At 55.4% G+C, this 17,601-nt stretch overlaps 2 protein-coding genes across 6 annotated transcripts in view; one reads left to right on the top strand and one right to left on the bottom strand.

The window, feature by feature from the left end:
* The window catches only part of Aip (aryl hydrocarbon receptor interacting protein), a 6,868-nt gene extending 1,313 nt beyond the window's left edge, over positions 1-5,555 (top strand). Inside the window, exons 2-6 of one of the 2 annotated variants that reach the window (XM_010635804.3) lie at positions 2,010-2,189; positions 3,384-3,572; positions 4,109-4,285; positions 4,388-4,529; positions 4,785-5,555. In XM_010635804.3, the coding sequence (XP_010634106.1) occupies positions 2,010-2,189; positions 3,384-3,572; positions 4,109-4,285; positions 4,388-4,529; positions 4,785-4,990 (894 nt within the window). In that variant the 3' untranslated portion in view covers positions 4,991-5,555. Of the gene's footprint in view, positions 1-2,009; positions 2,190-3,383; positions 3,573-4,108; positions 4,286-4,387; positions 4,534-4,784 lie in introns of both variants that reach the window. The other variant, XM_033756437.1, reaches the window with a different exon arrangement.
* Positions 5,556-5,579: 24 nt separating this feature from the next.
* Pitpnm1 (phosphatidylinositol transfer protein membrane associated 1) overlaps positions 5,580-17,601 on the bottom strand; it is a 13,732-nt gene continuing 1,710 nt past the window's right edge. For 3 of the 4 annotated variants that reach the window (XM_010635807.3, XM_010635806.3, XM_010635808.3), the window contains exons 2-24: positions 17,468-17,592; positions 15,953-16,167; positions 15,745-15,866; positions 15,415-15,639; positions 13,581-13,907; positions 13,400-13,495; positions 13,210-13,317; positions 12,470-12,531; positions 12,132-12,382; positions 11,643-11,832; positions 11,426-11,533; positions 11,043-11,200; positions 10,756-10,958; positions 10,103-10,273; positions 9,335-9,499; positions 8,958-9,106; positions 8,727-8,837; positions 8,176-8,292; positions 7,832-7,980; positions 7,596-7,745; positions 7,333-7,516; positions 6,761-6,889; positions 5,580-6,109 (exon numbers count right to left, since the gene is read on the bottom strand). In XM_010635807.3, the coding sequence (XP_010634109.1) occupies positions 5,846-6,109; positions 6,761-6,889; positions 7,333-7,516; positions 7,596-7,745; positions 7,832-7,980; positions 8,176-8,292; positions 8,727-8,837; positions 8,958-9,106; positions 9,335-9,499; positions 10,103-10,273; positions 10,756-10,958; positions 11,043-11,200; positions 11,426-11,533; positions 11,643-11,832; positions 12,132-12,382; positions 12,470-12,531; positions 13,210-13,317; positions 13,400-13,495; positions 13,581-13,907; positions 15,415-15,639; positions 15,745-15,866; positions 15,953-16,167; positions 17,468-17,545 (3,732 nt within the window). In that variant the 5' untranslated portion in view covers positions 17,546-17,592 and the 3' untranslated portion in view covers positions 5,580-5,845. Of the gene's footprint in view, positions 6,110-6,760; positions 6,890-7,332; positions 7,517-7,595; positions 7,746-7,831; positions 7,981-8,175; positions 8,293-8,726; positions 8,838-8,957; positions 9,107-9,334; positions 9,500-10,102; positions 10,274-10,755; positions 10,959-11,042; positions 11,201-11,425; positions 11,534-11,642; positions 11,833-12,131; positions 12,383-12,469; positions 12,532-13,209; positions 13,318-13,399; positions 13,496-13,580; positions 13,908-15,414; positions 15,640-15,744; positions 15,867-15,952; positions 16,168-17,467; positions 17,593-17,601 lie in introns of those variants that run through there. The other variant, XM_033756436.1, reaches the window with a different exon arrangement.

Below are 17,601 nucleotides of genomic sequence, written 5' to 3'. Positions count from 1 at the left end.
AAAAAAAAAAAAAAAAAAAAAAAAAAAAAGGATCTTCTTATTGGCCAAGGTGGCCCACACCTGTAATCTAAGTGTTTGAGGCTGAGACAGAAGTATCCCTAATTCCAGGCTAGCTTGGGCAACTTAGTGAGACCCTGTCTCAAAATTTAAAAATAAAAAGGGCTGTAGGATGTAGATAAGTGGTAGACCACTTAATCTAGTATGTGCAATACTTTGGGTTCATTTGTCCAGTGCTGTGAAAAACAAGATCTCCAAGAAGAGAGAGGGTGTGTGGTAGGTTGTGTGCCATGGCAAGGGGATTCTAGATGGAACAGAACCAAAGGAGAGAGCAACATAAAGGTAGAGATCTATAAACAACAGCACCCAAAGAACAGAAGCAGGTAATATTAATAAATCAGTTGCCAGGGCTGGGAATGCAGTTTCGTGGAAAAGCATTTTGCCAGCATTGACTGGGTTCTCAGTATGTGAGCGTGTGCTACGTGCCTCACAAGTTTATTTCCTTTATTTCCCACAACATAAGATCAATATTTGTTGATTTGACTTTACTGATGCAGAAACCAATTTCAGAGAAACAGCACAGCGTGGGTGTGCCAGTTGAGAGCATGGGCTCCACTAACCATATCCTGTTGAGGGTTCACTCTTTAGCCTCCTCCTCTTCCCACTCACTTTGAGATGGTCTAATTTCTGTAGAAAGTCTCCCTGTCTGGATTACTCCCAAATATGCTTCCAGATCTCTAGCCTTTTTACCCCTCCCTTAAGCTAGATCTGCAGTGACCTCCTTTCTATCCCATCCTGGAGTTCCCCATGGTAACTCAGTCTTAACCTGCTCCACTGGAGACTTCTCTAGTCCATTGTGGTCCAGGCCGTCATTGGTCCTCTCACTCTCTGCCCTGCCTTTCTCTTCACCCCCTACAAATTCTTCTCATCCCAGTGCCATTCTGCTTGGAGCTGCCCAATGCCTCCCATCTCAGAGGGAAAACCAAAGTCCTTACCATAACCAACAGGTCCCATGGAGTTCATCCCTGCCAACCCTTGACCCCATGGTGTCCCCCACCTTGGTCACCCTTCCGTAAAACACTGGCCTTGCTGCCTTTGAATGTACCTCATACTGCCCCACTGCAAGACTTTGTGTCTGTTGTTTTGGGATCTAGAAGTTTCTTACTCTGGTATCTGCCCAGTATGCTCTACTCTCCCCTCCCTTCAATCTCTGCTTAGATGGTTTCTCCTCACTGAGACCCTTGCCCCACCACTGTTTTTTGTTTGTTTTTTGAGACAGGGTCTCAGTATGTGGTTCAGACTGCTCTGCACTCACTATGTAGCCCAGCTGATCTTGATCTTGCAGTGATCCTCCTGCCTCAGCCTCCTGAGTGCTGGGATTACAGCTGTGCACCACCACACGCAGCCCCCCACAATTGTTTAAATGAGCCCTCCCTTACTCTGCCATATTGTATTATTTTCTGATCTAAAGTACTTAGCTTCATTTGCCATGGCATTCATTTTTTCACACATCTGCCTTGTCTCCTTTCTCTAGAAGTTCCTGGGAGCCCCTGGGGACTGAGGCTTTTTTTTTCTTTTTTTTTTTATAGACAGGGTCTCACTTTATGGTTTAGGCTGAACTTGAACTCACTGTGTTGCCCATGCTGGCCTCAAATTTGCTGTAATCCTCCTGCCTCAGCCTCCTGAGTGCTGGAATTACTGGTGTGGGCCACCACTGTCAGCTTGGGACTTTCATCTGTTTTGTTCACTGTCATGTCCTGGTGTCTGGCCTAGAGCTGGGGCACATAGTAGGTGCTTAGGAAATACTTGTGGAAGGACTGATTGGAACTGGACTGCCTGCTCGGTGACTGGCCCCTTCCTTTCCTCTCTCTGACTTAGCTTTTCCACTGGGCTAGGAGTTAAGGCAGGTCAGAGAACCCCTGGGTGGGTGCCCTCATGCCCTCTGCAGGCTGGGGTGGACTTGTCCTTGGGTCAGGTGACTGGGCTTTCCCTAATCTCCATGTGGCCTGCAGGCCACATTCCACTACCGGACGCTGCACAGCAGTAACGAGGACACCGTGTTGGATGATAGTCGGGCCCGGGGCAAGCCCATGGAGCTCATCATCGGCAAGAAGTTCAAACTGCCCGTGTGGGAGACCGTCGTGTGCACCATGCGCCAGGGGGAGGTCGCCCAGTTCCTCTGTGACACCAAGGTACCCTCCTGCGCCTGTCTGCCATTCCCGGGGCCCCCACCCTGGCTTGGCCATCACGCCAGTCTCTGACTGGTGTCCTGGCCTCCATTCCCACCTTCTGTCCATAAGCCAGGGGACTTGTTCCCAAACCCAGACCGCCACGGCTCTTGCTCACCGTAGGGTGGGGTGGAAGTGTGGCTGCTCACATGGCCCCTGCTCTTCTCCCTTCCAACTCAAACCCTTCACCATTCCTTTCCATTCCCCATGGCCAAGACTCTCCCTGTACTTCAAAGCCAGGACCTGTGTCACCACCCCAGGAAGCCTCCCTGACTGCCAGCGGTTGACTTTATCCCTCTTCTGAGGTGTTCCAGCCCTCACATCTTCATGGCCAGATGGTCTTCCGGTCTCCTGCTGTAGAGATTAGGTCCTAAGATAGAGAGGTTAGGGGCTCTGGGCTGTTTACCTCTTTCTTTTTTTTAATTTAAAGACGAGGTCTCACAGGTTGACCTTGAACTCGAGACCCTCATGTCTCAATCTCCTGAGTGTTAGTACTGCAGGCTTGCGCCACCACATTTATTTCTTCTTTTTTTTCGTTGTGCAGAATTAATTATGTTTTGTCTTGGAAGATACTACTGCTACTTCTTTTCCATTTACTCCTTAAATGCAGATGGAAGCCAGCCCAGGGCCGGGCTGAGGAAATGCCTGTGTGAATTTCAGCCCAGCAGTTTGCCCTGCTGACAGCAGAGGGCAGTATGGAGCTCTTAGATTGATCCCCACCATCCCTGCAGCCTTTCCAAGTGAAAAGTTAGAGGCTAGATCCCCTTTATCCATCTCCTCCTGGGGTGTTGCATGGTCCCTGACTTGGGTAGGGATGGGAGGAAGGGGTACGGACCATCGTGAGGAGTCCAGCTTGTGGGAGGGAGAGGAGGAGGAAGCAAGAAGTCCACTAGAAGGATGGGGGAAACAGAGGCACAGGCAGAATGTTGGGCTCTGCAGTGGGGATGTCACGTTTGATAGCCAGAATATGGCGGGGCTGGAGCTGCACCAGAAACAAGGGCTGAGAGGTTAACAGTGCCCCAAGGGAACAGCCCTCTGGTGTTCCAGTGGGCTGGCCTGCGCCATTTGTCCTTGTTAGGTGGTGATGGGGAGGGGCTGGGCTCCTTGGACCCTGCAAGCCCTGGCCCACACTGACAGAGCCATTGTGTCTTCCTGCAGCATGTGGTCCTGTATCCTTTGGTTGCCAAGAGTCTCCGAAACATTGCTGCCGGCAAGGACCCCCTGGAGGGCCAGCGGCACTGCTGTGGCATTGCCCAGATGCACGAGCACAGCTCCCTGGGCCATGCCGACCTGGACGCCCTGCAGCAGAACCCCCAGCCTCTCATCTTCCACATTGAGATGCTGAAGGTGAGGCCCCCAAACCCTAGCCCTCCTAGGCCACCGCTGTGCTGTCTCAGGGTGATGCCAGCCTGCCTTCCCATCCAGCTGGGGCCAGTGGATGATCTGTTTCTGGGGTGGGATAGGGACAAGAACACTGTGCTGGGCCCCCACTCTTCCTCCTGACCCCAAAGATCACCACCTCCTGCCCACCCTGCTTCCTTTATTCTTTGTGCTTGAGCTGACCATTTCCTTCCAGGGCTTTGAAGGCAGTAGGAGTTCACACACTTCCTCTTTTGCTCGAGGAATCATGCTACGGAACATAATCCCTGCCAGGACAGGGATGTTCACTGTTGTGTTCACTCATCTGTTCTTTGTATTTGGCACAGTGCTGGGCACAGATGCTGTGTAAACATGTGTTGATCGACCCATGCATGGCTCTGGAGCGTGATGGCTTCTGGCATCTGATGTCGGGAGGCCCAGCTGCACTAGGTGCTGATTGAATCCGTAGCTGGGGACCTTTGGGTGTTCCGGGCTCCACCTTGATTTGGCTCATGCCCTGGCAGGTGGAGAGCCCCGGCACATACCAGCAGGACCCGTGGGCAATGACGGATGATGAGAAGGCAAAGGCAGTGCCGTTCATGCACCAGGAGGGCAACCGTTTGTACCGTGAAGGGCACGTGAAGGAGGCAGCCACCAAGTACTATGACGCCATCGCCTGCCTCAAGAACCTGCAGATGAAGGTGTGCTGGGGGCTGTGGTGGATGGACAGAAGGTGATGAGGCAGGACCAGGGACCCGGGTCTTAGTGGCTATCCTGACCCTGCCCTGTCCCCACGCCCACAGGAGCAGCCTGGGTCCCCTGACTGGTTGCAGCTAGACCACCAGATCACACCACTGCTGCTCAACTACTGCCAGTGCAAGCTGGTGGCCGAAGAGTACTATGAAGTACTGGACCACTGTTCCTCTATCCTCAACAAATATGACGGTGAGCACTGGGCACTGGGCTGCAGGTGGGCACTGGGTTGCCAAGCTTTGACAACCCCATTCTGAGATCCTCAGATGCCTCCACCCAGGCAGGGCTACGGCCGTTGCACCTGTGCAGTATGAGTGGTCTAGTGGAGCAGGAGTGGTTTGTTCTCCTGAGGTCGGCAAGGGCTCTCCCTGATGGGCCTGTGGTGCCAGGCAGCTAGATGGTCCCCCTTCATGCCCTCTTGTGCCTGCTGCCCGTTGGTTCCCCCAGACAACATCAAGGCCTACTTCAAGCGGGGCAAGGCCCATGCAGCTGTGTGGAATACCCAAGAGGCCCAGGCGGACTTCGCCAAGGTGCTGGAGCTGGACCCTGCCCTGGCACCCACTGTGAGCCGAGAGCTACGAGCCTTGGAGGCACGGATCCGGCAGAAGGATGAGGAGGAGAAGGCCCGCTTCCGGGGCATCTTTTCCCACTGACGGTCTCAGCCCTACTCTCAGCGCTACCCTAAGCCCACTGCTGTGCTGCCAACCATGTTGCCACCGCCATGTCTTGCTTCTCTGTATATAAAGGCCTTATTTATCTCTCTGCATCTGCTGAGCCCATCCACTGAGAAGGCTGGTCATCACTTGCCATTTACTTGGGTGGCTGGGGAGGCAAAGGATTAGTGTTCTCATCCTAGGACCCCACTGGTCAGCCCCTGGAACTGTGGGCCTCAGTGCCCCTGACAGAAATGGGGGAGTACTTCTCACTGGTGGGGGCGCTGAGAGCCCCAGCAACCTCTAATCTTAGTGGGGAAATAAAGTGGGGTAGTATCCAAGCCTTTGGTCCTTGGTAACTTCTGAACACAGAGGTTTCCTTTGGAGGAGACAGAGTGAAGAGCAAAACCAGGTAGGACTTGCAAACTCAAAAATAAGCCGAGGTGAGAGTCATCGGGGCCTGGATTGACTCTCTGGGAAGAGCAGAGGTCAGAGCCCATCATGGCCTTGCGTCCTGACTCCGGGCAGGGCCTAGGGCCTTTCTGCACTTTATTAGAAGCTGGGCTCAGTGCCTTGTGCAGCCAGGCAGATCAACAGTCAATAGGATGCAGGTGTTTATTTTCATGGGCTTACACACAGTGGAAAAGACGCTGGGTCCTTGCCCACTCCCTCCTCCCTCCCCCTGGGGATAGGTCCCCCCATGAAAGGAAAGTAATACTGAGGGGCACACGGATGCAGGGTGTGGGCCTGGGGGCCAGGACTGGGACCAAAGATCCAGGCCCTGAGCCTCCCACACTCAGCTACTTGGGTCTCTTGAGTCTCAATAAATAACTCAGGTCCAGCCACCTCTGGGCCTCACTCTTCGCTGTCCAACTTGAGGCTGATGCTTCGGGCTTTGCCTCGTGCCAGGGTGGTGGGTGGTGTTCCAGGGCCCTCACGCTCTGCCTGGCTGGGGCCCCTGGAGCGAAGTAGCTGGCTCTGTTTGCGGAGGAAGTCCACGGGGGCAGCTACGCCATAGCTGCTCTTGGCCAGGGCAGTCCTCGGGGGTCCTGGGGAGGCGTGAGAGTGGGAACCCGCCTCCAGCTGGCCCAGGTGTGCTACATAGCCGTCTGACAGGAACTGTAAGCAGAAATGCACAGGGAAGAGACAGGATGGGTAGCCTGGGGCCCACACCTTCCCCTTCCCTTACTCCTGTGGCAGGATAGGGGAATGGGCAGTGCCAGCAGGTGAGAGGTCCGGCTCAGCCTGACTGAAAGCCTCCTCCCAGTAGACAGGATCCCATGGCAGTGAGCACCTTGGCGTCGCTCTCCCACCTCTGCCCCTTCCTGGGCCCATCTCATCTGTAAGGTGGAATCTTGAGGGGAAAATAACAGCAGCTAAGCACTCACTTGTATCCAATCCCAAGCCTGCTGATGTGCCCGAGAGGATTTGATCTTTGTGATAAACTGATGAGGTCAGTGCCAGTACCATTTCCACTTTATCAATAGGACCCAGAGAATCAGAAAGGTCAAGGCCCAAGGCTATGGTGAGTGCAAGCAGTGTGTGAAGTCTTGGCATGCTCCAGCCTGGGTTATAATCCCTATTCTGCCTGGAAGCCAGGCAGTCCTAGCTATCCACGGCCCCTGCTCGAGGAGGATCCCAGGTTCCCTGAGTCAGCCGAGACCTTCTTACAGCTGCCCCTTCCTTGGTCCAAACACAGTGGGTGGTCCTGAGGCATCAGGCTTAGGCTGCAGTGCCCTGGCAGGGTCCCAGTCATCCCTTGGTCCTCACCTGGCATTGTGCCTGCAGCTTCCGCACAGCACGGCCCACGATGTAGGTCTGGCTGGGGGACAGGCCTAGAGCTGCGTATACAGCCACATCTTTGGGGGACCCATACCCAGCCACGATGTTCAGTTCTACCTGTGGTGAGAAGCCAGTTAAAAGTCCCGAGGGGTGGGGCCGTGTCGCTGGGATAGGGTTTGTGGGCATCCCTAGTTAGGTTTTGGGGGCAGGGCTAGTTGGGCAGATGAGGGGTCATAAAGTACTCTCATCCACCAAGGCAGGAGCAACTCAGTCTCCCTCGCTGTCCAACTTGAGGCTGATGCTTCGGGCTTTGCCTCGTGCCAGGGTGGTGGGTGGTGTTTCAGGTCCCTCACGCTCTGCCTGGCTGGGGCCCCTGGAGCGAGGCAGCTGGCTCTGTTTGTGGAGGAAGTCCACAGGGGCAGCTACGCCATAGCTGCTCTTACCCATAAGGACAGGTCCAGTGGCCCAGGTATGCAGCCTGGGGCCAGTGGAGTGAGACCAGATGAGGTTCATCTGTCCAGTCTGAGGCAAGGATGGGTAAGGACCCTCCCCAGCCGCACCTCCTGCATCAGGCTCTGCAGAAACATCGCCTTCTGCCGCAAGGGGTCGTGAGTGAGGCCATCACAGAAAGAGACGACTCCGTGAGGAAAGTTGTGCTGTGACAGCCAGGCCACAACGCGGTGCTTCTGCATATCCGGCCGGCCTGTGACGTAGACGATCAGATAGCCTGTGTCCTGCCAGTGCCTGTGTGGAAAGAGTTGGTCAGTTCTGTAGGCCAACAGTGGGGGTTGGTCATCACGGCGAACAGGGTGGCAGCTCCTACCTGACCACGTCCACGGCACCAGCGCGCACCTTGGGGTCACTGCCCATGATGGAGACGCTGGCTGTGAAGGAGCCGTCAATGCTGAAGACTACGGCCTCTGTGCCTCGGGCCACCACTGTCAGGCAGCACTCTGCGTAGGTGTGGTCACCCCTGTGGCCCAGGGGGTGTGAGCATGAGCCCAGTGGGGCCTGGCCGGGTGAAGCCCTGTCACAGAGGCCCAGCCTGCCAGTGCTCACCTGACCACCATGCGCACTGGGTAGACACCGATGCCCAGTGCACGCTCTGAGGGCACCGGGAAGGTGAGACGGCCAGAGCTGTTGGTGACTTCAGTGCCAAAGTGGATCCATTTGCCGGAGAGTGGCTGTGTCATGATATAGACATCCACCTGGCAGGGAGAGGGGGTGGGAAGGTCCCTGGGGGTGCACTTTCCAGGCACCCCCCAACCAGAGTGGAGGTGAGCAGAGGCCAGCCTGTCTTCGGTGGTGGGCAGTGCTAGGGGCTCAACCTCTGCCTATCAGGAGCTGTTCCTGGGACAGGGCCCTAAATACCAGAGGCCAAGGCTTCTGAGTCCTGTCCTGACCTTCTCTCCAGTGAGTGTGACCACATCCAAGGGCCCATACATGAAGCGCCCGTTCAGCACCTGGGGGCGGCCCTCACACACCACAGTGTCGCTGGCCCGGTGGTTGGAAGTGACATTCTGGCAGGAGAAGACAGAATGAACCTTATGAGCTCCTCGCTGGAAAAGGATGAGGCTGTTTGGGGGTGAGGGGTAGAAGGTGGGGGGGAACCCCCTCCACACTGGGGGCAGAGCCAGGGGGGCGGGGCTGCCACAAGGAATGAGAGAGAGGCCAGAGGGACATGCAAGTCTGTTGACCCTGATCAGATCTGTGGTGGGAGGGGAGCTGGAAGCGGAGGATGAGCCAAGTTGGGGTGAATATCGGACTTCCGAGGGGAAGGGAGGCAACCTGGAGACCACAGGTTCCCAGGGGCGGGGCCAAGGCAATACTGGGTGGGGTACAACTGGGAAAGAGGAAGTGGAGCCAGGACCATAGGGGCCAGGTGGGGCTGGGAAAGTCTGGGGCGGGGTGGGGTGCTTGATACTCCAGAGGGGGAGAGCGGTGGGGTACACACCCGGATCTTGACCTGCGTGCGTTTGCGCTGCCACTTCTCCCTGGGGAAGGCCGGGCTGTAGATGGAGGGCTCTTCACACTCGGCCAGCTGTGGCTGCTCTTTCTCTATCACCTGTGCGGGGTACAGGGCTAGGCCACGTGAACAGGGGAAGGGGAAGACTAGCTGTCCCCTAGTCCAAGACTCCACACCTCCTCTTCCCATTGCCCACCCCCCACCTCTGGGTCCACTCACCTGGCGCAGGATAAAGGCCACCACATCCGCTGACTCCCAGTAGCTGGCGTGGAAGAGGTGGGGCAGTGTGACGGTGGGAAAAGCAGTGAGCGCCTCAGGACAATAGAGTGAGTAGTCGATCCGCTTGGTCCCCCACCAGCGCTCCAGGACTGCGTGACCGCAGCAGGCAGTCAGGGTGGCCCAGTGTCCTGTTGCCCATCTGCCTGGCCCAGGGGTGCTTTTCCCGCCCTCCTTCCCACCAAGCTTGATCTTTGCCATGTCCGGGGGTGATAGGAGGGGTCCAGTGCATATATGGGACAAAAGGCTATTTTATGGTATACCCCACCTCTACCCCTACCCCAGGCTGGATTGCCCATGCAAATGGCTGGCTGACTCACTCTTAACCACCTCGCTGGTGGTAGTGGGGGCTGCTGGCTGGGCTGATGACTCTGTGCCTAACTCACTGCCCTTCCAGAAGGCACCACTGGCTGAGGTGGGCGTGGAGGGCACCATCATCTCCAGCTCCTCTAGAAAGAGGCCTGAATGGGTCTGCAGAGTGTCAGCTGGGGGAAGAGGGCATCCTCAGCAGCAGGCCAGGTCAGGCTGCCCTCCTGTTTTCTCATCCAGGGGCCCAGGTCAGCAGAACCCCTGCCCCTCCACCAGCTCCCCTGCCAGCCTCAGGTACTGGCTGAGGCTGCACCGTCCTGCATCACGGGGTGTGTGTGTGTGTGTGTGTGTATGTAGGGGGGCATTATCTCCACGTAGCTTACACAGTAGTCAGCTGCACTCTTGTCAGAATGCCTGTGACACTTATCTCATGAGGCTAGTGGGGACCCAGCTGCATAGACTTGTACATGCCATGCACTCAAATGTGTACGGACAGAACACTGCTACACACAGATGCAGGAGCCACATAAATGCTGGCTGTTCTCAGACACAAATACGTCAGCGCCTCTCTGCTTCCTCTCTTTAGGTTACTGCCACTGTCCCCCAATTTGTCACACAAAGTCCTGGGGATCAAGACCCTCCCATTGGGCCAGGGGAGGGCACCTTGGTCCTGGGAGTTGTGGAGAGATTATCATGTGAGGACTGCCCGTGTCTACTACTACCTCCTCCCTCCTGGGTAGCATCTTCCCCCTGTCCCATTTATGGTGACTAGGGCATACCCAGGAGGAGGGATGAGCCATCTCCCAGGGGGAACTTCTGGTAGCGGGGTACAGCCAGTGGGGCAATGGCCTGGAACTTGGGGGCCAGCAGGGGCTCCAGGCGGGAGGCGCAGGGGTCGGCTGCATGGAAGAGGTTGTAGATCTGCTCGCAGGCTGGGCGCATCTGGGCCACTGGGTACCCAGAAGACAGAGAAGGTGAGAAGGGGGTTCAGCTGGGCATCCTGGGAGGCAGGGGGTGTGGACACAGCACCCTGACATGCTGTGTGACCCTAAGCCACCCCTTTTCAAACTGTGCCCTGGAAAGTCATAAGGGTCTGTCCTGCTTAAAGTGACATAGGTCTCTTGGCTAAGCAGAGATCAGGTCTTTCATTTGACTGCTGTGCCTCTTCAGGGTGAAGCATTTCCCGACCCGTAGGACCCCCTCTCCTGCAGATTATCTCCTGGCTGTGACGTTCCTTCCAGAGAACTTTGAGAAACAACCTTGACAAGTCCTTTCTTCCTGGACTTCTGCTTTCCTTTCTCTAGCCAGGTCATTAAACTTGCACAGTGGGGAATGGCAATAATAATGCCATGGTCACAGGTGAGACCAAAAGGCCAAAGGATTTAGGGCAAGAGCAGAGAAGACAAGGGGGAACTCCGGCCCAAGGGCTCACCCTCCAAGGCAGGCATCACAGTTTTGCGCAGAGCCAGCACCAGGCCCAGCGGGGAGCCGAACAGGAAGAAGCCAGAGACCTTGAAGTCTAGGCGGGATGTGTTGATGGGGCCATCAGGACCCTCAGCACTGGCAGGTAGGCAGGAGGCTGTGCTTGCCCGCCGGGGCTCCCCCAAGGAGGTGGTTGCAGACAGCCCCTGCAAGCTATGGGAGAGGGGGCTTCTCAGTGCTGTTGCCTCTAAAATCTAGGCTGTGCCCAGGGAAAGGGTGATGGGGCATTGATGTCACCTGTTCTGGGAGCCCTCATGCTCAGGACTGGCCATGTCACTGGGGGTGCGCTGGGCAGGCAGGGCTGAGGGTTCTGGGCTGGCTCGACCCAATGCCTCTACCCCATCTGCCAGTGGGTCCCGCAATGGGCCGACTTCTGGGGAGAGCAGCTCATTGTTCTAGGTGGAACAGAGGGCAGAATCAGCCTTAGACCTGCGACCATCTGATTTCTACTTAACTTGGAAGCAAGGACAGAGGCTGGGGTAGGTGGGGCAGAGGATACTTGAATTTAAGAGGCAGTTGGGGACCTGCCTGCACACAGAGAGGTTATATGCCAAGGGCAGAGACCAAGAGATGGAGAGAGACAACCCCCCTCCTGGGAGGCTGGGTTTGGCCACACTGACCATGCTCCCACGGCGGCTGCTGCCCCGACTCCCTGTGCCCGTGTTGGCACTATGGCAGAGCGCATCAAAGCCCAGGATGCCACCAACGCCGTCTCCAATCAGTACGACCTGCATGAGAGGGTGGGCACCACTGAGTGGACTTGTGACCACCCAGGATGGGCCATAGCCAGCGCTGCAGTGGACAGCTTGCATCCCGGGAACATTCCTAACCCCCGACCTGCCCACAGAAGCCAGTGCCCTCCGATGAGCGCAGAAAGGCTGCGTAGGCCTGGTTGGTACGGGCGATGACAGTGGCCACAGCGCCTTGGTAGCGGGAGGATGAGGTGGCCAGCAGTGGCAGAGCAGCCAGTGGAATATGGTCCTGGGAGCGGGAAAGGCTATCGCCATCATGACTGTAGGGGCTCAGGCTGTAGGAAGAAGGGGTATGGAGGGTGGATAAGGAAACTCCAGCCCCACCACTGCCACCCAAGTCCCCTGGGCCTACTAGCAAGCCCTGGCACTCTGGTCTGGTATGGTATGGAATATCACATCTAAGAGGCATTTTAGATATTCATTGATCAGAAACAGGTCTAGCCATGACCAGGATGACCTAGGTGTTTGGCTCCCCTTCCCCTCATGGTACCTCCCTCATCCTAGGAGCCCTCAAGTAGCTGTCTGCACCTTGGGGACCCTGTGTGTCCCCTGCCCTTCCACCCCTGGTCAGTACTTGGAGACAAGGGCATAGGCAGCAGCGCAGATGGGTGGGCAGGGCACCACTCGCAATGCCACATGGCCCAGGGCCTCAGGGAAGTGGATGCGGGTGACCGCCTCAAAGGCCGAGCTCAGCGTCTGAACATCCGCCTGCTTGGAATTGGCGTCTCCAGGCCCAGAGTCCAGGATGTTGCCGCTGTGCAGGATGAGGAAGAGGGCGTGGACTGGGCATGCCTCAGCCCCAAGCTCCCTGGCTCCATCTGGGCCCTGTGGGGGCAGTGGGTGCCTGGGTGTCAGAGCAGTGGCAGGGCCAGCACATGGGTAGATCTTCCACATGGAGCTGACTATACCCACCTCTGAGTCCCTGGGTGCTCGGACCCCATCTTCAATGCCTTTAGTGGCCTCGATCGCAGGGTCTGTAGGGCAGAGGAAAGCCAGTGAGGGGGACTGGGGACCACTGGCAACCCCACATTTGGCTCTTTAGCTGCCTGTGCCCCACCCTATCTTTCTCTCCCCTGAGCCTGCTAGGCCATTTCAGATTCTAGGCTTTTCCTTATGCCAACCCTGTTGTTGGTCAGAGATGCCTCTCCCTTCATGCCTGTTCACCCTGCAAACTTCTTCTAATCCTCCCCCATCCAACATGGCAGCCACTAGCCATGTGTGGCTATTTACATTTAAATGAACTAAAATGCAATACAAGAAAAAAAATGAAGTTCCTTAGTCACACTGGTCCTATTTCAAGAGTTTGATAGCCATGTGTGGCTGCTGGCTACCATATGTGGCCATGCAGATCTAGATCATTTCCATCATCACAGACACTTCTGTTGGACAGTGCTGGTCTAGTCCTTCAAAATCCACCGCAGACATCAGCCCTGGTGTGAAGTCTTCTGGAATCCCAGTGACAGTTCCTTCAATGTGCTGTCTGTCCCTCCCCCCATTATCCATTCATTATACATCTGAATATTAATGAACACTGAATATTAATGACACTGACTTTAGAAATGAGTTGTTCTGAGTCCCTGCTACATAACAAGCAATAGTAGCTGGTGTCCTGAAGTGTTTATTTTTTGTTTTGTTTTGTTTTTTGTTTTTACCTGGAGCTCCCTCTGCCTCAATTGGGGAGGCAAAGGCATCAATGAAGTCATTGGAGTTCCACTTGGTCATCTCCTTGGGGAAGACCTCGTCACTGTCCGAGAAGCCTTCTGAGGGGAGAGTGGGCTGCGTCAGGCAATGGGAATAGCTGCTCAGGGACACCCATCCCCACAACAGGGCCTTGGTACTGACCATGTGCATCAAAGAACTCCTCCTCCGAGCTGTTCTCAGAGTCTCTGGCAATGTTCTGCATGCGCCACTCAGACAGGCTCTGGGGAGACATGCCCCCTGCAGGGCCAGCTGGGCCTCAACCTGGGAGCGCAGCCCTGAGCAGGTGGCTCCCTCTCTCCCTGGTCCCTGGTCCCAGCCTCACCTCCGTGTTGGGATGAGTAGGAGGAACGGGAGGATGAGGACCACTGCTTCCCAAAGCTAGCATCAGGTGAGGCATCAGGGCCAGGGGGCACCTCAGGCCCATCAGGGGTGCTGGCATTGCTGGTCCCAGGCCTGGCCTCAGTGCTGGCTTTTCCGAGGGGCTGGGCCTCTGGCCCCTCACTGCCCATGTTGCACTTGGCCATGCGATGGGCCAGCATGCGGGCAGTCTCTTCCTCTAGGGCCCGGATGTCAGCCATGCTCAGCTCTGTCCACTCATCCTGCCAGCACCAGGCCTGGCGGTGGGCCCGCAGCATTACCCGACGCAGACCTGTAGGTGGGCAGGCATTAGAACTCCCTCCAGCCCATTTCCTGTTGCCACATGTGCATCCTTGGAGATTGGGTAATGACTCTCCTGGGCATAACACCCACCAAAAGCCACAACGTAGGGCATGGCCAGTGCTCTCCAGGGGGCAGAGTGAAACTGGAGCAGTCTTCCTGCCCTACCTCCTTCCCTGCCCACTGCCTCATCTATCTTTCTGGACTGACTCAGAACTGAGCCCACTCCACCACTCCAACCGCTGGGACTAGTGCTTGTTCTTGCTTGCTTTCAGCTGGCTTCCTGTTGACTTCTGAGGAGCTAACAGTTAATTAGGATGTTAACAGTCAATGAAATTGTTAATGGTTAATGAAGGTGTTAATAGTATTGAAGTGTTGGCACTCCGTGAAGGCTGCAGTGAAAGATGAGATCTATCCAGGGATATTTTCATTTCAAGCACAGGAATAAAGTTAGAAACTCTTAAATATTTACGAAACAAAGTGATAGTAGTTTAATTATAAATTTCTGGAAGAGACTATATCAGAATCTTAATAGTGGCTATATGTGAGTGATTTTAATTTTCTTATTTATGCTCTATTTTTCCAAATGTAACACAGGAGTCCACATCACACTCTAAACCAAATCTCCTCACCTGTATAATGGGAACAATGAAGTCCTTACCTTGTAGAGGTGTTATGGGAGGTGAAGGAGATCTTGCATGAAAAGTGATTTACGAAGGATGTTATGAGCACTCAGTCAACATTAGCTCTTACAATCGGGCCCAACCTCTTCTTCATTTACAGAAGGGGAGATTAAGATGCCAAGACGGCCAGTGGCTTTCTAGAGGTGCCACAGAGGGTCAGTAGTGGAATAGAACTTGGCTGGGACTCCCTACCCAGGGATGGTCCTCCTATGTGCAGGTGGCTCACTTTCAGAGCTGGGAGGGAAGGCATAGCTGAGCTGTAGGAGTGGGGGTGTGGAGGTTTAGGAGGTACAGAACAGGGGCTCCTGGATGCCAGGGGCTGGGACTCTGGGAACTGGGGTGGGTGGAGGGACCCTGGAGAGAGTGACATCAGGGTCATAGCTCCTTAGCCTGAATTTCTTGGCAGGTTGTTAGGGCTGGTGACCCTCCCAAGATTCTCTAAGTCTTGCTAAACTCACAGGGTGATGGAGAATCTTAATGGAAGCAGCAACATCTAAATTTTAGAGGCACCACACCTCTGAGACCATTTTGTCAGCTTTTTGCCGTCTTCTTCTTTTTTTTTTGTATCGGGCAACAAACTCATGACCTTGCGCTTGCAAGGCAAGCAGGTGCCACTGAGCTAAATCCCTGGCCCTGCCCTCTTCTTTCTGGTACCTCAAGGTAGGCTCCCCTGACTCTCAACCAAAAAAGTGTTTCACCCCCGACGGAAATGATGGCTTCATGATTCTTTGTCCCAGTAGAGGAGCAACCCTGGCTGCAAACACAGGGCCTGGTACATGCTGAGTAAGCAGAAACCTGCCTCAGGTAGGCGCTCACCGACATCATGGATGAACTGCTCAATCTTGGCCTGCATGCCCCAGTAGCGGAACTCAACCTTGCACAGCTTATAGGCACACATGAGGGGTCCTGTCTGGGCTGCTGTCCGGGCCCAGTCATCAGCTAGTGGCCCTCGACCTGTCTTGACAGAGTGGTACAGCCGGGGATCCTCTTCTGCTTTGTACTCGCCGGGGGCCACTGCATCCCGCACAATGTCGATGGTGTCTGAGGGGTTCCAGCAGCAAGCACTGATCAATGCCAGCCCCTTCAACCCCCTCCCTTCCCCAGGGACTGGAAGGACAGGGTGACCCTAATAGCTCCAGGTCTTACCCAGGATACGTTGTCTCCTTTCAGCCCCACTCAGGTTGAACACATTTGGCTGTTGCCCCCCATCAGGCAGGTAATAGGTTTCTATTTCAATGGAGAATTTTTCCACAAAGGGACAGGTATACCTGAGCAAAAGGCAGGGGTGAAGGTCACTACTGTGCTACTCAGGGATGCTGTCATGGCCCCAGGCCTGTCTTCCTTATTCACTCACCGGGTTCTTGTGTAGGGGTAAGCATTCCAGGATTCCTCTTCTACCTGAAGGGCAGCCTTGGGCAGCAGTGCCCGGAACCAGCCTGGGATGTGGGAGCCCACGTGGTACACCTTGTGTGTGTACTGCCCGCTGCCTCCAGGCCCATCCGTGTACGGCCGATTGGCCAGGATCTCCACACCGCTGCCCTCACCACTAGACTCTTCCCGGCTCTTTTTCTGCAGCCCAGGGCAGAGCAAAACAGAATGGGGAGTTCAGCCCAAGTTCAGCTCCTGAGGTCCCCAGCTTGGGTCTGGTCCCCTGAACAGCCTTCTCAACTCCCTGCCACCCAACCTTGGCCCTTGCAGTTCTCTGGGATCAGAATCAAGGGCACTGCCCTGTTCCCCATGGAGTTCTACGACCCAGAACTCATTTCAGTCATTTGAGTATTTGTGGAGTGTCTGCTCCATTTGAGGCATTGTTTGGGATACAATAATCGGGATCTACTGATAAACATAACAAAGATCCCTGCCTGTACATCATTAAGAGTGGAGGGAGAAAGAAAACAGGAAAAAGAAATTATATGGTATGTTAGAAAGTGATAAATATGGGGAAAAAGAAACAAAAGAGAGTAAGAGTTTGGGACTGTAATGTTGATGTCAAGGGAGGCCTCACTGAGAAGAAAACATCACCATGACTAGAACATGACTTGAAGAATTGAAGGAGGAAGCCCAGTGGATGTGGGGTGGGTGGGGAAAGTGCTACAGGCAGAGGGAAAGCCAGTATGAGCCTCAGAGGTAGGAGCATGTTGGATGAGCTCAAAGAGGCCAGGATGGCTTGAAAAAGGGTCTCTACCTCTCAGAGCACCTGATCCTGGTCCCTCCCCTTTCTGGGACCTCCAACCCCAACTACTGCCACACCCCTTACATTCCTGGAGCCCATAGTTGGCCACTCAACCCCTGAGGCTGCGTCTCAGCCCTCTTGCCTCCTCAGACTCTGATTGGACAGTGCTGGGGAACAGATCTGGAACAGACCTCTGAGGGCCTGCACCAACCCTCTACGGCCCTGAGAGCTTGCCCTTCTCACAGCTAGGTCCCTTCCCTCACAGTCTTGTACCTGCTTCAGTTTTGGGGCCTGATCCTCGTCCCATCTCCCTGATCTCCTGGGCTTGCCAAGACCTTGTACCCTCTCAGACACCCTTCCTGCCTTCTCTACTACCCCCCTCCTTTCCCTTCCCCCATGGGATTTCAGCTTCTGAGGAGGATTAAAGGAGATCATACGTGGTCTGGCCCCAGCAGGCTGGGCACTTAGGCGGTGGGAGGCACCACTTGGCCCTTCCACCCCTTTCTTTCATCCCGTAAGCTCTTCTGCTTCGCTCCTGCTCCAGCATCTGAAGAGCGGCCTCTTCTACTCTGGGCTCTGAACCCGGATCTGGACTGCCAGGGATGGAGCTAAGCTAAACCCCTTGTCCCGGGCGCGGCCTGCGCACTCCCCGTTAACACCATCAAGAGCCCGAGTCTCACTCCCCACCGTTCTCACCTGGATCATGTAGAGCTGTGCCACCTGGTACTCATCCAAGCTCATGGGCAGTAGGATGTGGTACTCCTTGATGAGCATCCTGAAGGCGCTCAGCCGGCCGCTCGCGGCCAGGGCCTCCGCTCCGCCTGGCGCAG

This window comes from Fukomys damarensis, unplaced genomic scaffold (assembly GCF_012274545.1).
Source record: "Fukomys damarensis isolate Sample0158 unplaced genomic scaffold, DMR_v1.0_HiC HiC_scaffold_27, whole genome shotgun sequence".
Taxonomy (NCBI): Eukaryota; Metazoa; Chordata; class Mammalia; order Rodentia; family Bathyergidae; genus Fukomys; species Fukomys damarensis.
Note: the sequence above shows the minus strand (reverse complement) of the source record. Positions and strands in the feature narration are given on the sequence as shown.